This window comes from Acipenser ruthenus, chromosome 35 (genome assembly GCF_902713425.1).
Source record: "Acipenser ruthenus chromosome 35, fAciRut3.2 maternal haplotype, whole genome shotgun sequence".
In the NCBI taxonomy this organism is placed as follows: Eukaryota; Metazoa; Chordata; class Actinopteri; order Acipenseriformes; family Acipenseridae; genus Acipenser; species Acipenser ruthenus.
Window position 1 is genome coordinate 10,921,590 of NC_081223.1, and position 14,220 is coordinate 10,935,809.

The 14,220-nt window shown below is 44.4% G+C and overlaps 3 protein-coding genes across 4 annotated transcripts; all 3 read left to right on the forward strand.

The window, feature by feature from the left end:
• The first annotated feature begins 316 nt into the window (after positions 1-316).
• On the forward strand, positions 317-2,197 carry LOC131705199 (protein S100-B-like). The gene is made up of 3 exons (XM_059007445.1): positions 317-475; positions 1,199-1,351; positions 1,998-2,197. The coding sequence occupies exons 2-3, from the start codon at positions 1,220-1,222 to the stop codon at positions 2,118-2,120; spliced, it is 255 nt and encodes an 84-aa protein (XP_058863428.1). The 5' UTR covers positions 317-475; positions 1,199-1,219; the 3' UTR covers positions 2,121-2,197.
• A 4,874-nt stretch (positions 2,198-7,071) lies between these two features.
• LOC117968287 (protein S100-A6-like) lies at positions 7,072-9,343 on the forward strand. Its single transcript, XM_059007789.1, has 3 exons — positions 7,072-7,426; positions 8,267-8,426; positions 8,971-9,343. Exons 2-3 carry the CDS (start codon positions 8,286-8,288, stop codon positions 9,115-9,117), a joined length of 288 nt encoding a protein of 95 aa, XP_058863772.1. The 5' UTR covers positions 7,072-7,426; positions 8,267-8,285; the 3' UTR covers positions 9,118-9,343.
• Positions 9,344-11,565: 2,222 nt separating this feature from the next.
• LOC131705292 (protein S100-A1-like) lies at positions 11,566-14,210 on the forward strand. Of its 2 annotated transcripts, none has more exons than XM_059007688.1 (3): positions 11,566-11,705; positions 12,660-12,801; positions 13,643-14,210. In XM_059007688.1, the coding sequence occupies exons 2-3, from the start codon at positions 12,664-12,666 to the stop codon at positions 13,796-13,798; spliced, it is 294 nt and encodes a 97-aa protein (XP_058863671.1). In that variant the 5' UTR covers positions 11,566-11,705; positions 12,660-12,663; the 3' UTR covers positions 13,799-14,210. The 2 variants fall into 2 exon arrangements, with proteins under 2 accessions (XP_058863671.1, XP_058863670.1); XM_059007687.1 differs by having other exon boundaries at positions 11,568-11,705; positions 12,657-12,801.
• The last annotated feature ends 10 nt before the right edge of the window (positions 14,211-14,220 follow it).

Here is a 14,220-nt window from a genome sequence, read left to right on the forward strand (position 1 = left end):
TTACCATGCTTTAACCTATAATTCCGCCTAGCCATACTTGCACTGTGGGTCACCACTGCCACATTTATAAACGGGCTTGTTAGGTAGTATTGATTTTCTATTAAATATTTTTCCTCCTGCTTTTCTTTCATTGTGTGTTTAGAAGTGAGCTCATGTTTACTCAATAAATGGATTCAAATAAAGAATGAAAAGAATCAGGGTTCGGTCTCTGTTGTTTCTTGATCACCTGAGCATCAGACAGATGACTGCCCCACCTGCATAGTTATTGCAGAACAGGTGAGGCAGGTCTAAGCGGAAGAGCCAGCGTTGGTGTGGGATCACTTTTTTTTTAATTATCATGGCAACAAAACATGATAAACAGCAACGGTTTAAAAGGGAGTTACCCCAAAGGTTTCTATAAAAACCCTGCTCCGACTCGACGACCAACACAACATCCAAATCATCATCACTTCCAGCTCTGTGTTTACCTGTGCAGGTGAGTAAGACACTTCTCATTGCTCGTCCTGGTTGCAAGATCGCAGCAGTCTAATGCAGATGATCTCATATCTGAACAGACTCTCTATTATTCAGACCACAGCCTGGACCAAATCAAAACTTTGACCCACGCGCTAATTGAAAATTACAAACCTGGTACTGATAGTGTGTTTTTTTTGTTTGTCAGAAGGTTATTCCTTCTACCCTAGAAGGAACCCGCTATTAATACTGGGTTTGCAATTTGCGATTAGCAGGTGGGTCAAAAGTTTGGATTTGTTCCAGGCTAATGTTTTATTAAATATTGCTTCACTGTATAGAGAGATCTTGTAAATATATATATATATATATATATCAGAATGCTAACTGAAATGTTCTAAATTGGTTCTTGCTGTTCGTTTACCATTAATGGTTATTGTTCCTCTGGAAACCTGCACACTTTGGAAAGGGCTCAATAGCATTGGCCCGGTGTACAGTATATCTAATCATGAGTTGCATTAATTTAAGATATGTTAGAAATGCTACGACATTTCAAATGATTTTAGTTGATGTGTTTCCTGTATCTCTGCTTTTCATTTGAGACGCTGCACCAATGCATATGTATTTCTCTTGTAAAAGTCTCCCGTAGTGAAAGCATGCAGACTCACCGTGGTTAACTTTTCTACTGGCTGTTCTTTTAAATGCACTTTGCCCTGAATGTCTCTCTCTCTCTCTCTCCCCTTGTCAGTGACTCAATCTCCAGCTCACCATGTCTCAGCTTGAACAGGCAGCCAAGGCCGTGGCCGAGGTGTTCTACAAGTACGCTGGTCAGGATGCCAAGAAAAACAAACTGAGCACCGAGGAGCTGAAGGCACTGATGCAGAAGGAGGTCACTTCCCTGGTCAGTTAACCAGCGTTACATTTAAACAGCAGAACAGCTGCAATACTTTATTATTATTATTATTATTATTATTATTATTATTATTATTATTATTAGGAAATTTACATTCTTAGTTAATTCTTATTTACTCTGTCTACAGTATTGGTCGTTCAAATCCACATTCATGAGTCATATACCCAGTGGAGGGCAGAAATATTAGCTGTTTTTTTTGTTGTATATTGGCTGTTTATAGTAAACTAGGACAAATAACGCAGTTTGAGATCGCTAGACTAGAATTACATTGTAACTGCAGTTTGAGATCGCTAGACTAGAATTACATTGTAACTGCAGTTTGAGATCGCTAGACTAGAATTACATTGTACCTGCAGTTTGAGATCGCTAGACTAGAATTACATTGTAACTGCAGTTTGAGATCTCTAGACTAGAATTACATTGTAACTGCAGTTTGAGATCTCTAGACTAGAATTACATTGTAACTGCAGTTTGAGATCACTAGACTAGAATTACATTGTAACTGCAGTTTGAGATCACTAGACTAGAATTACATTGTAACTGCAGTTTGAGATCACTAGACTAGAATTACATTGTAACTGCAGTTTGAGATCTCTAGATCACTTTTTTTGTTTGTTTGTCTTGTTTTAAACAGAAAGGTCACGATGCTGATGTCACCAAGATGCTGAAATGCCTAGATGACAACAAGGATGGCGAAATTGACATTGTGGAGTTTGGCACCCTGGTTGGCATTCTCGCCAACGGGTACAGGAAGTGAGAACACAGCCCTGGAATGAAGATAGGGGGGTTCTATTGTGCTGTCAAGTTCCCAAAATAAAGTGATATAAAAATATATATCTTGTTTCTTTTTTTCAGTCCTGGAGGCTAGTCCTTTTTTCTTTTTTTTTTTTTTTTTTGTAAAACCTGTAATAAATCTCAGGTCAACTCCTTAACCCCTCACCCCCTAATCAATAGTGATGACTTCATACACAACTTATTCAATGGTATAATAAACCTCATTCTTGCCACCATCGCCTTCTCCCAAATTTTGATACAAATTTTAAATCAGTAATTCATGACATTTGTGGCAGTCATTTATTTCAAGTACTGCACTTTTTAAGCTGGCAATGCCATGGGCTTTACTGTGGGGCAATGATAGAACGTATGAGGCAGCTACAATGGGACACCCTTGCCAAATTATTATTATTTTTATTTACAATTGTTGCAAGATATCACATTATTTTTTACATACAATTACATTATTTTTTACACATTATTTTTTACATACAATTACCCATTTATACATTTGGGTTTTTACTGGAGCAATCTAGGTAAAGTACCTTGCTCAAGGGTACAGCAGCAGTGTCCCCCACCAGGGGTTGAACCCACGACCCTCCGGTCAAGAGTCCAGAGCCCTGACCACTACTCCACACTGCTGCCCATGATCTTCAATAGCAATGCATGCACACAATGGCACTGCAATGGTTCTGTATTACACTGAGGAGCAATGGTAGCCTAAGAATAGGGCAGCTACAATGGGATGAGGCTGCCATTGGTAGAATGGGAGCACAGTGTGCCATTCCAGGATTTTCAACTCACTGTTTTACCAACTAATTAATTCTGTCTTAGTATCTGGGCTGGCTCAAACTGCTCTGCAATGGGAGCCATTTTTCCCTATGCTTTACCATACCTCTCTGTGTTTTACAATGCTTCCCTATGCTTTACCACACCTCTCTGTGCTTTACAATGCTTCCCTATGCTTTACCATACCTCTCTGTGCTTTACAATGCTTCTCTATGCTTTACCATACCTCTCTGTGCTTTATGATGCTTCCCTATGCTTCACCATACCTATCTGTGCCTTACAATGCTTGCCAATGCTTTACCATGCTTTCACTGAGCTTTATTACACTTTACTGTGCTTTTACTGTGGGGAAACTTTCATAAGGGAATCTGATCTGTAATGGTATTAATATTCTTGTTATGATCACAGAATGGGTAAAACCTGGACTGGTTCCAATTGCTCTGCATGTGATATGATACCCTAATTCCATAGTTATCCTACAACTAGAAACTGTTTGCTGAAAAAGACAGGAACATTTTACAAACAATGCATTGGCCTTTTTCCAGATCTGCTAAATTTAGAATGCTGTGACAGTAATTGTAAGAAGAAGGAAGTTAGTGGGGCCAACACCGCCTTGAGAAAGGCTTGCCAACTGGAAAGACAGGCCAATTATCGCACTGCCAAACCGCTATTATTAATGTGTCTTCTACAACTGCAGCTCTGAGCTGTGGAAACCGAGATCTCATACTACTGACAGCCTCCCCATTCTACCTGCACTGTACTTGTGCTACCAGTGCCCCTCAGTATAACACAGAACCATTGCCATTGTAATGCCACTATCTGTCTGTCTGCATTGGCATTATAAAGCCTAGCTTGCCTGTATGCGTGTTTGTCTGTATTGTTATTGGAGATCATTGGGGAGGGGAGGGGCATGTGTTCTGACCTCCCTACTGTCTTTCTGTCTGTCTGTCTGCATTGCCACTGAAGATCATTTGGGTAGGGTACAGTTAGCACACTGGGGTCCCATTCTACCAATGGCAGCTTCATCCCATTGTAGCTGCTCTATACCCCAGCTACCATCCCCGCTCAGTATAACACAGAACCATGACGTCACTTTTGCAGTGCTTGCATGTATTACTAAGCTGCCATTTCTCAATGTATCTCCTACTCTTGCAATCATGCCCATTGATTCTTTAACGATAACTAGAATGCCTTGTTGCTCCGGTTGCTACAGGAGCTCTGTAATTTCAGGGTTTTGTTTTTCGTATTTATTTGACTGTTTTTGGACTCAATTTTGAATTAAAAAAAACAAAAACAGGTTGAATCAATGTTGCATGTTTAGTCCATTGCGTACACAGATGGTCTAGTATACTCCCATTCTATACCCTCATTAAAGAAAGTTTCCTAACAGCCACACAACATTAATGCACACTTTGAGAAGGGGGCTGGTTCATTGTCTTCTCTGTGCTTTACTACACTGTGCTGTGCTTTTACCAGGGGGATACCACAGCAGTAAACTTTGAGAAGGGGGCGGTTCATTATCTTCTCTGTGCTTTACTACACTGTGCTGTGCTTTTACCAGGGGGATACCACAGCAGTAAACTTTGAGAAGGGGGCTGGTTCATTATCTTCTCTGTGCTTTACTACACTGTGCTGTGCTTTTACCAGGGGGATACCACAGCAGTAAACTTTGAGAAGGGGGCTGGTTCATTATCTTCTCTGTGCTTTACTGCACTGTACTGTGCTTTTACGAGGGGGATACCACAGCAGTAAACTTTGAGAAGGGGGCTGGTTCATTATCTTCTCTGTGCTTCACTACACTGTGCTGTGCTTTTACCAGGGGGATACCACAGCAGTAAACTTTGAGAAGGGGGCTGGTTCATTATCTTCTCTGTGCTTTACTACACTGTGCTGTGCTTTTACCAGGGGGATACCACAGCAGTAAACTTTGAGAAGGGGGCTGGTTCATTATCTTCTCTGTGCTTTACTGCACTGTGCTGTGCTTTTACCAGGGGGATACCACAGCAGTAAACTTTGAGAAGGGGGCTGGTTCATTATCTTCTCTGTGCTTTACTACACTGTGCTGTGCTTTTACCAGGGGGGTACCACAGCAGTAAACTTTGAGAAGGGGGCTGGTTCATTATCTTCTCTGTGCTTTACTACACTGTGCTGTGCTTTTACCAGGGGGATACCACAGCAGTAAACTTTGAGAAGGGGGCTGGTTCATTATCTTATCTGTGCTTCACTATACTGTGCTGTGCTTTTACCAGGGGGGTACCACAGCAGTAAACTTTGAGAAGGGGGCTGGTTCATTATCTTATCTGTGCTTCACTACACTGTGCTGTGCTTTTACCAGGGGGGTACCACAGCAGTAAACTTTGAGAAGGGGGCTGGTTCATTATCTTCTCTGTGCTTCACTACACTGTGCTGTGCTTTTACCAGGGGGATACCACAGCAGTAAACTTTGAGAAGGGGGCTGGTTCATTATCTTCTCTGTGCTTTACTACACTGTGCTGTGCTTTTACCAGGGGGGATACCACAGCAGTAAACTTTGAGAAGGGGGCTGGTTCATTATCTTCTCTGTGCTTCACTACACTGTGCTGTGCTTTTACCAGGGGGATACCACAGCAGTAAACTTTGAGAAGGAGGCTAGTTCATTATCTTCTCTGTGCTTTTACTACACTGTGCTGTGCTTTTACCAGGGAGATACCACAGCAGTAAACTTTGAGAAGGGGGCTGGTTCATTATCTTCTCTGTGCTTCACTACACTGTGCTGTGCTTTTACCAGGGGGATACCACAGCAGTAAACTTTGAGAAGGGGGCTGGTTCATTATCTTCTCTGTGCTTCACTACACTGTGCTGTGCTTTTACCAGGGGGATACCACAGCAGTAAACTTTGAGAAGGGGGCTGGTTCATTATCTTCTCTGTGCTTTACTACACTGTGCTGTGCTTTTACCAGGGGGATACCACAGCAGTAAACTTTGAGAAGGGGGCTGGTTCATTATCTTCTCTGTGCTTTACTACACTGTGCTGTGCTTTTACCAGGGGGATACCACAGCAGTAAACTTTGAGAAGGGGGCTGGTTCATTATCTTCTCTGTGCTTTACTACACTGTGCTGTGCTTTTACCAGGGGGATACCACAGCAGTAAACTTTGAGAAGGGGGCTGGTTCATTATCTTCTCTGTGCTTTACTACACTGTGCTGTGCTTTTATCAGGGGGATACCACAGCAGTAAACTTTGAGAAGGGGGCTGGTTCATTATCTTCTCTGTGCTTTACTACACTGTGCTGTGCTTTTACCAGGGGGATACCACAGCAGTAAACTTTGAGAAGGGGGCTGGTTCATTATCTTATCTGTGCTTCACTATACTGTGCTGTGCTTTTACCAGGGGGGTACCACAGCAGTAAACTTTGAGAAGGGGGCTGGTTCATTATCTTATCTGTGCTTCACTACACTGTGCTGTGCTTTTACCAGGGGGGTACCACAGCAGTAAACTTTGAGAAGGGGGCTGGTTCATTATCTTCTCTGTGCTTCACTACACTGTGCTGTGCTTTTACCAGGGGGATACCACAGCAGTAAACTTTGAGAAGGAGGCTAGTTCATTATCTTCTCTGTGCTTTTACTACACTGTGCTGTGCTTTTACCAGGGAGATACCACAGCAGTAAACTTTGAGAAGGGGGCTGGTTCATTATCTTCTCTGTGCTTCACTACACTGTGCTGTGCTTTTACCAGGGGGATACCACAGCAGTAAACTTTGAGAAGGGGGCTGGTTCATTATCTTCTCTGTGCTTTACTACACTGTGCTGTGCTTTTACCAGGGGGATACCACAGCAGTAAACTTTGAGAAGGGGGCTGGTTCATTATCTTCTCTGTGCTTTACTACACTGTGCTGTGCTTTTACCAGGGGGATACCACAGCAGTAAACTTTGAGAAGGGGGCTGGTTCATTATCTTCTCTGTGCTTTACTACACTGTGCTGTGCTTTTACCAGGGGGATACCACAGCAGTAAACTCTGAGAAGAGGGCTGGAGTGGAAAACATGTTGCATTGCATTCAGTGCCAGCTTGGGCGTGTCTGGGTATCACATTGCAGTGGGTTCATGCAAGTCTACAATAGCAGAGCTCTATGTTTGGAAAACAAAGTGCACTGGCCATGATATTTCAGTGATTTTCCATTACGGGATGTAAGCTTTTTCAGAGCGAGAAAGCAACGCTTTCCCCTGTGTTGAACTGACCAGGACTAGCAGGGTAATTATCAATCCTTGCCAGCCTGTGTGGGCGTGGGGAGGGGTGATCGGAAAATCAGCATTTTACCAAAACAAACACTGCTGTCTCCATGCGAGCTTGACAACCACATCACAAAAACAACAAACCCGTCTCGTATTTTCTGTTAATGTATTCAGTGTGAAAGCAAAGTACTAAAAAGGGAGTCACCCAGAAGCTCACATAAAGACCGAACCAGGAAAGGACCGAGTCAAACAGCCTCTCTGTTCCTGACCACCTTTATATTACCTGTGCAGGTGAGTTATTATCTTTATTTATAGCTAGAGAGAGAGAGAGAGAGGGAGAGAGAGAGAGAGAGAGAGAGAGAGAGAGAGAGAGAGAGAGAGAGAGAGAGAGAGAGAGAGAGAGAGAGAGAGAGAGAGAGAGAGAGAGAGAGAACTGAATAAAATGAAGTGTTTTGGGGATTTTCACAAAAAGTTATTTCAGGTTGCTTCGGACAACAGCCCTTCTCCAGCAGTGCACCTTTTCATCTCATCATTTTTTCCCCTCTTTTTTTGTTACTTTCTTTAATTATATATTTATTCCCTGACGGCAGTGAGTTGCGCACAAGCAGTTTTGCTGTACTGGATAAGATCTCTTTGCTAATAATGTTTCTTTGATATGCCGGTCAGATAGGAGCTGTGCATATATTGGTAAAGACTGTGTGAATACCAAACAGCAATTCAATCTTTTTGCAATTGTGTTTTCTTTAACAGTTGTGTTCATGTTATCTTTTCTGTTGTGCTTCTAATTGTAAAAGCTGCATTTACAATGCATCCTCTGCCATTATGGCTTTTTTTAAATTTTATTTTTTTTAGCACATTTATGCCACAAAGGATTACTGAACTGGTCAGGAAGGTCACTTGTGTGCATCGCTTGCTAGTTATAGGAGTCATGAGATTTAATACAAACCAGGAGACTCAATAGATATCAGGAGATTGACAAAAAGCAGGAGATTCAATCGAAATCAAGGCTTTAAAATCATATTTAAAAAATTCAATAGAAATCTAAACATCTATTTGATTCACCCACTTCGTGGTGAGCGAGGGATCACGCCTGATCAAGCGCTCAGCCTCCCTCTGCTGATCTGTCTGCAGGTTGAAGTGTGCGGCAGCGATGTCCCAGCTAGAGTCCGCTGTGCAGTCCCTGGTGGACGTGTTCATCAAATATGCAGAGCAGGAGGGCAGCAAGAACCAGCTGAGCCAGGGGGAGCTGAAGAAACTGATCACGACTGAACTGAGCAGCGGGGCGCTGGGGGTGAGACTGGGGTGGACTGGGGAGAGGGGGAGAGGAGAGATACAGAGGAGAGGAGGAGAGGAGAGAGGGAGAGGAGAGACTGAACTGAGCAGCGGGGAGCTGGGGGTGAGACTGGGGAGAGGGGGAGAGGGGGAGAGGAGAGAGACAGGAGAGGGGGAGAGGAGAGAGGGAGAGGAGAGACTGAACTGAGCAGCGGGGCGCTGGGGGTGAGACTGGGGAGAGGGGGAGAGGAGAGAGGAGAGAGACAGAGGAGAGACTGAACTGAGCAACGGGGCACTTGGGGTGAGACTGGGGAGAGAGGGGCGGGCAGGGGGAGGACTGGGGAGAGGGGGAGAGGAGAAACAGAGGAGAGGGGGAGGGGAGAAGGGGGAGAGAGGTGTGAGGTAGAGAGACTGGGGGGGCGAGTGGGAGAAGAGGGGGGAGGGACTGAAGCCTGGTAGCAGCTCGCAATCTCATAAGCGGAGCCTCGCTGCCCTCACCCTGATGAAGGCACTGTGTGATTCGCCGCTGACTTCCTGTCTGTTTCTGTCCCTCATTCATGCAGAAGAAGGTCGGCCCCGAGGAGGTGGGGGAGCTGATGGGGCAGCTGGACAAGAACCACGACGGGGAGGTGAACATGCAGGAGTTCTGCAGGTTCATTGGCATCCTCGCCAAGGGGTACTACAAGAGCAAGAAGAAGGGGAGCCCCTAACTCACAGCAACTCGCACAACCACCCACCCACCCACCGACTGACTCAAACCACCCACCTTCCCACTAACCCACTCATTTACCCTTGTGCTTCACCTCTGCCGGACCATAAACCAGCCTCATGCTCGATGTAACCAGCATACCTCCTTGCATGCGACAGCACAGTTTTCTGTGTTTGTAAAGTTGTTGTATAAAATGTAATACAAAAATAAAACGTGGTACAAACCAAGACATTTGTTGTTTTTGGAGAGTGACTCTCACGGTGCTTCATCGCCAGTAACAGTGGCTGGGCTGGGATTTGAAATATCATCCATTTGTAATTCCAAGCAGCTACGTATCTGAATTTTAATTTTAAGGTTATGAAACAGCATTGGAACTGCCAGGAGGCTGGTGTTATATATTCAAAAGCATTCAGAGAAGAACAGAAAAGCAGCGAAGCAAAATAATCAAACACACACTCTAAAGAGTTATTAGCGGAAGCAGAAGCCTTTCTCAGTGCCTTCAGTTCTATCGTAAACGGCTGCCAGTTTCTTTTAGTATGTCGGAGTTTTCTTACGAGGGTTTAATAGTTGCAGGTGATAAGTTTAATGTCTCACATAGCCAAGGGAGGACAGGTTTACAAAACTATCCAAACAACTTCTCATCAGTCAGGTCACGTGTTATCAGAGGGGCTTGGTCGGTGATTGATAATCTCGCAAGAAACACAGGCAAATGTTGAACCCCTGTCCTGATTCGACCTGATACACAATCCAGCAGGTTTTATAGGCAACCCTTAATCATCACTGTACTGAATGTATTATACATTTTTCACTATATTGTTGTTTTTTTTTTTACTGTATATCATGTAAGATGCATTTCTCTGTATTTAAAGTATGATGGATTTTCTTGTTGTTGCTGCATCTTGTAAAGCGCTTTGTGATGGTGCTCCACTATGAAAGGCGCTATATAAAATAAAGATTGATTGATTGACTGATTTCTAGAGATCATGTGGAACAAAAATCTGATCAGCCTGCAGCTCTCCAGGACCAGAGCTGACCCCTCCTGATGTAATTGAACACATTAACTTGAGAAATTGATCAACAACTTGCATTCTTCAGAAATCGATGATTTAACTAAGTACCGGTAGAAAACAGTTTAACCCAAAATAAATCACGCTATTTTCACAGGCTGAAAAAGATGAAATAGTCGCTACTGTCTTTTATTTCATGGTATCATGGTAGAGATGGCCCTGGCTATGAAAAGCACTATATAAATGTAAAGTTGTTGCTCCTGTTCTTCCAGGTGCTTGAATACTTGCAGAGAGAGGTAAGGTTCTAAAGCATGTATTTAATTGTATTATTGTATTGATTTAGTTTTGGGAGGAATCTTCTGTTCACTGGGGGGTGGATCAGAGAGGTTTGGACAGTGTTCAGAGTTCCTGTTTACGCAGAGAGGGGTGAGGGGTTGGAATGGGTTATTGAGCCATGCTGTTGATGCTGGATCACTGGGACCCTTTGAGTTTTAGGATCAGCTTGCTACTAGAAACTGGAAGAGCATTGATGTTTTTTTGAGAGGGCAATTCTCTTTCCTATACTGCTAGAGCGCTCTGCAGTGTTGAGAGTGGAGTTCTCTTTCCACTACTGCTAGAGCGCTCTGCAATGTTGAGAGTGGAGTTCTCTTTCCTGTACTGCTAGAGCGCTCTGCAGTGTTGAGAGTGGAGTCCTCTTTCCTATACTGCTAGAGCACTCTGCAGTGTTGAGAGTGGAGTTCTCTTTCCTGTACTGCTAGAGCGCTCTGCAGTGTTGAGAGGGGAGTTCTCTTTCCTATACTGCTAGAGCGCTCTGCAGTGTTGAGAGTGGAGTTCTCTTTCCTATACTGCTAGAGCGCTCTGCAGTGTTGAGAGGGGAGTTCTCTTTCCTATACTGCTAGAGCGCTCTGCAGTGTTGAGAGTGGAGTTCTCTTTCCATTACTGCTAGAGCGCTCTGCAGTGTTGAGAGTGGAGTTCTCTTTCCTATACTGCTAGAGCTCTCTGCAGTGTTGAGAGTGGAGTTCTCTTTCCGATACTGTTAGAGCGCTCTGCAGTGTTGAGAGTGGAGTTCTCTTTCCTATACTGTTAGAGCGCTCTGCAGTGTTGAGAGTGGAGTTCTCTTTCCTATACTGCTAGAGCGCTCTGCAGTGTTGAGAGTGGAGTTCTCTTTCCTATACTGCTAGAGCGCTCTGCAGTGTTGAGAGTGGAGTTCTCTTTCCTATACTGCTAGAGCACTTTTGCTGCTCAGCTGGATTTTGTTAGATCATTTTACAACACTGGGGTATCACGCAGTATAATGCTCTAAAGAAATACAGCTGCTTTTTTATAGTTTCTCTTCAGGGTGTGCGATTGGGTGTTAAAAGTTTCCTGAGCACGTGACTAAACTTTTCTTTAAGAGTTAAAAAAATAAATATTTCAAGCAGGCGTGGGATGTAACACTGCCCTGTCCTGGGTGTGGTGCTTTTAACTGTTGTGTCAGCTCGGGTCTGTCTGTTGAAAAGACAAACCTGACTATTAGAACTACAGCTGGGGTTCTGAAGAAAGACTCTATATCTGTTTGTTTTTTTTCAACTAAAAGAAGGTGGTGAGTTGAACCTGATCAGTTATCTTTGAAACCCTGCGAGATTCCTGCCCTGTGATTTTAAATGGCGGTGTTTTTTTTGTTTTTTTTTTAATAGTTCATTTAATTTATTATTTAAACAGTTTTGAAACTGGACTGCATTTTGTCTTCCAAAAGGAAAGGGTGGACTTTTATTCAAGTAAATAATAATTTTATCGGTGACATGCTCAGTTTTAGGGGTGTGCAGAAACTCGTACTCACAATATTTATCGGCAGTTATTAATAAATCCTTTGGTTAATGTGTTGATTTCAAAACAAGAAAAGCTGTCCTTCCTTCACCTCTAAAATCAAGTACCAATTATTCGGGGGGGGGGGGGTCACATTTTTACTGTCGAGGCCAGAGACTGACCATTAAAAGTCAGACTTTTTTTTTAATATGCTTTAACAAAACTCCTTATGCTTTACCATGCTGTCTCTGTGCTTTATTACACGGTGCTGTGCTTTTACTATGGGACACTTTTATAAGGGTTAGTTTACCATGCTTTACCACACCTCTCTGTGCTTTACAATGCTTCCCTATGCTTTACCAGACCTCTCTGTGCTTTACAATGCTTCCCTATGCTTTACCACACCTCTCTGTGCTTTACAATGCTTCCCTATGCTTTACCAGACCTCTCTGTGCTTTACAATGCTTCCCTATGCTTTACCAGACCTCTCTGTGCTTTACAATGCTTCCCTATGCTTTACCAGACCTCTCTGTGCTTTACAATGCTTCCCTATGCTTTACCAGACCTCTCTGTGCTTTACAATGCTTCCCTATGCTTTACCAGACCTCTCTGTGCTTTACAATGCTTCCCTATGCTTTACCACACCTCTCTGTGTTTTACAATGCTTCCCTATGCTTTACCAGACCTCTCTGTGCTTTACAATGCTTCCCTATGCTTTACCATCCCTCTCTGTGCCACTCTCTCCCAGCAGCGCGATGTCTCAGCTGGAGCTTGTGCTCGGGTCTGTGATCGATCTCTTCAGGATGTACGCAGAGCTGGAAGGAGACAGGACCAAGCTGAGCCGTGGAGAGCTGCAGAGGCTGCTGCAGACAGAGCTGACCGGCCCACTGGGGGTGAGTGAGACTCAAACACAGGGACTGCTGGAGGGGGCGAGTGAGACTCAAACACAGGGACTGCTGGAGGGAGCACAGCTCAAACTCTGTGCATTGAAAATCTTTCCACAATAAACCCCCCAATGCTTTCCCCCATGGGTATACTTACACGTATATATTAAATGCACATATACAGTATATATTGCACAGCACAGACAAACAGGCAGATGCTGGCCCTGATACGATAGCACACTGACTGCATTTTTACAGTTTTCCTCCATGCGTTTCCATGGTTATACTATGAATTTACCATAGGTTACCCTGGCTGGGGGCTTCCTAAATGATCTTCAATGTCATTGCAGACTGACAGACAGACAGACAGACAGGCAGGCAGGCAGACAGACAGATAGACAGACAGACGGACAGTAGCTCTACAATGATAATGCAGTGGTCATGTATTACACTAATGGGTAATGGTAGTCTGTGCTGTGCAGAATATTTCACCCCTGAACCCTGTCTCTTCAATGGCAATGCAGACAGACAGACAGTGGCTATGCAATGGCAACGCAGACAGACAGGCAGACAGGAGAACTGCAATGGCAACGCAGGCAGACAGACAGTGGGACTGCAATGTCAATGCAGGCAGACAGACAGACAGACAGACAGACAGGGGCACTGCAGTGTCAATGCAGACAGACAGACAGACAGGGGCACTACAATGGCAATGCAGACAGACAGACAGAAAGTGACACTGCAATGTGAATGCAGTGGTCCTGTATTGCACTCAGGGGTAATGGTAGTCTGTGCTGTGCAGTGTGTTTCACCGCTGACCCCTCTCTCTCCCCTTTCTTTGCTGGAGCAGAAAGACGTGGGACCCAGTTTCGTGGACGAGCTCCTGCACATGCTGGACACCAATCAGGACGGGGAGGTGGACCTGAAGGAGTTTGGGGGCTTGATCGGGATCATGGCGATGGGGTACAGCGGCAAGGGGAAAGGGGGGCGCACACACACTCACTGAGACCCCCAGAAAGAGGGGTGAAAACCGGGGGGGGGGGGATTGTGGCGATGGGGCACAGCGGGATAGAGAAAGAAGGGTGCATCCTAATACCCAGTACAACTGAGAATCACACACCGCTGGACCTGCTCTGCACAGACTGGAGATTTTGACTGGAAGTCATCTGGTGATCTGCCAGCACCTCAGCACAGATGAAGCAGGACTGCGTCACGCAGGAGGGGTGAGATACGAAGGGGACACTGAAAGCACACAGCTGCTGTGCAGCACCTCCTGCCTGCAGAAGCTACTCGATTGCTTTTAATTGAGAATTTTGCAGGCGCTTTAAACTTCCTGTTGAAATTCTGCATCGTTTCCCCCTCAAGGTTTTGCTTTTCGATGTGTCAAGATGTGTGAAAAATAAAGACTTTGTTCATGACGTCTGCGCT

What these genes read in the sequence shown, in the direction of transcription:
- LOC131705199 (XM_059007445.1), top strand. Translation starts at nt 1,220, where the DNA reads ATGTCTCAGCTTGAACAGGCAGCCAAGGCCGTGGCCGAGGTGTTCTAC. An exon ending in AGAAGGAGGTCACTTCCCTG is followed by an intron (nt 1,352 to 1,997) that starts GTCAGTTAACCA and finishes TGTTTTAAACAG; the next exon opens with AAAGGTCACGATGCTGATGT.
- LOC117968287 (XM_059007789.1), top strand. Translation starts at nt 8,286, where the DNA reads ATGTCCCAGCTAGAGTCCGCTGTGCAGTCCCTGGTGGACGTGTTCATC. An exon ending in TGAGCAGCGGGGCGCTGGGG is followed by an intron (nt 8,427 to 8,970) that starts GTGAGACTGGGG and finishes TCATTCATGCAG; the next exon opens with AAGAAGGTCGGCCCCGAGGA.
- LOC131705292 (XM_059007688.1), top strand. Translation starts at nt 12,664, where the DNA reads ATGTCTCAGCTGGAGCTTGTGCTCGGGTCTGTGATCGATCTCTTCAGG. An exon ending in AGCTGACCGGCCCACTGGGG is followed by an intron (nt 12,802 to 13,642) that starts GTGAGTGAGACT and finishes TTGCTGGAGCAG; the next exon opens with AAAGACGTGGGACCCAGTTT.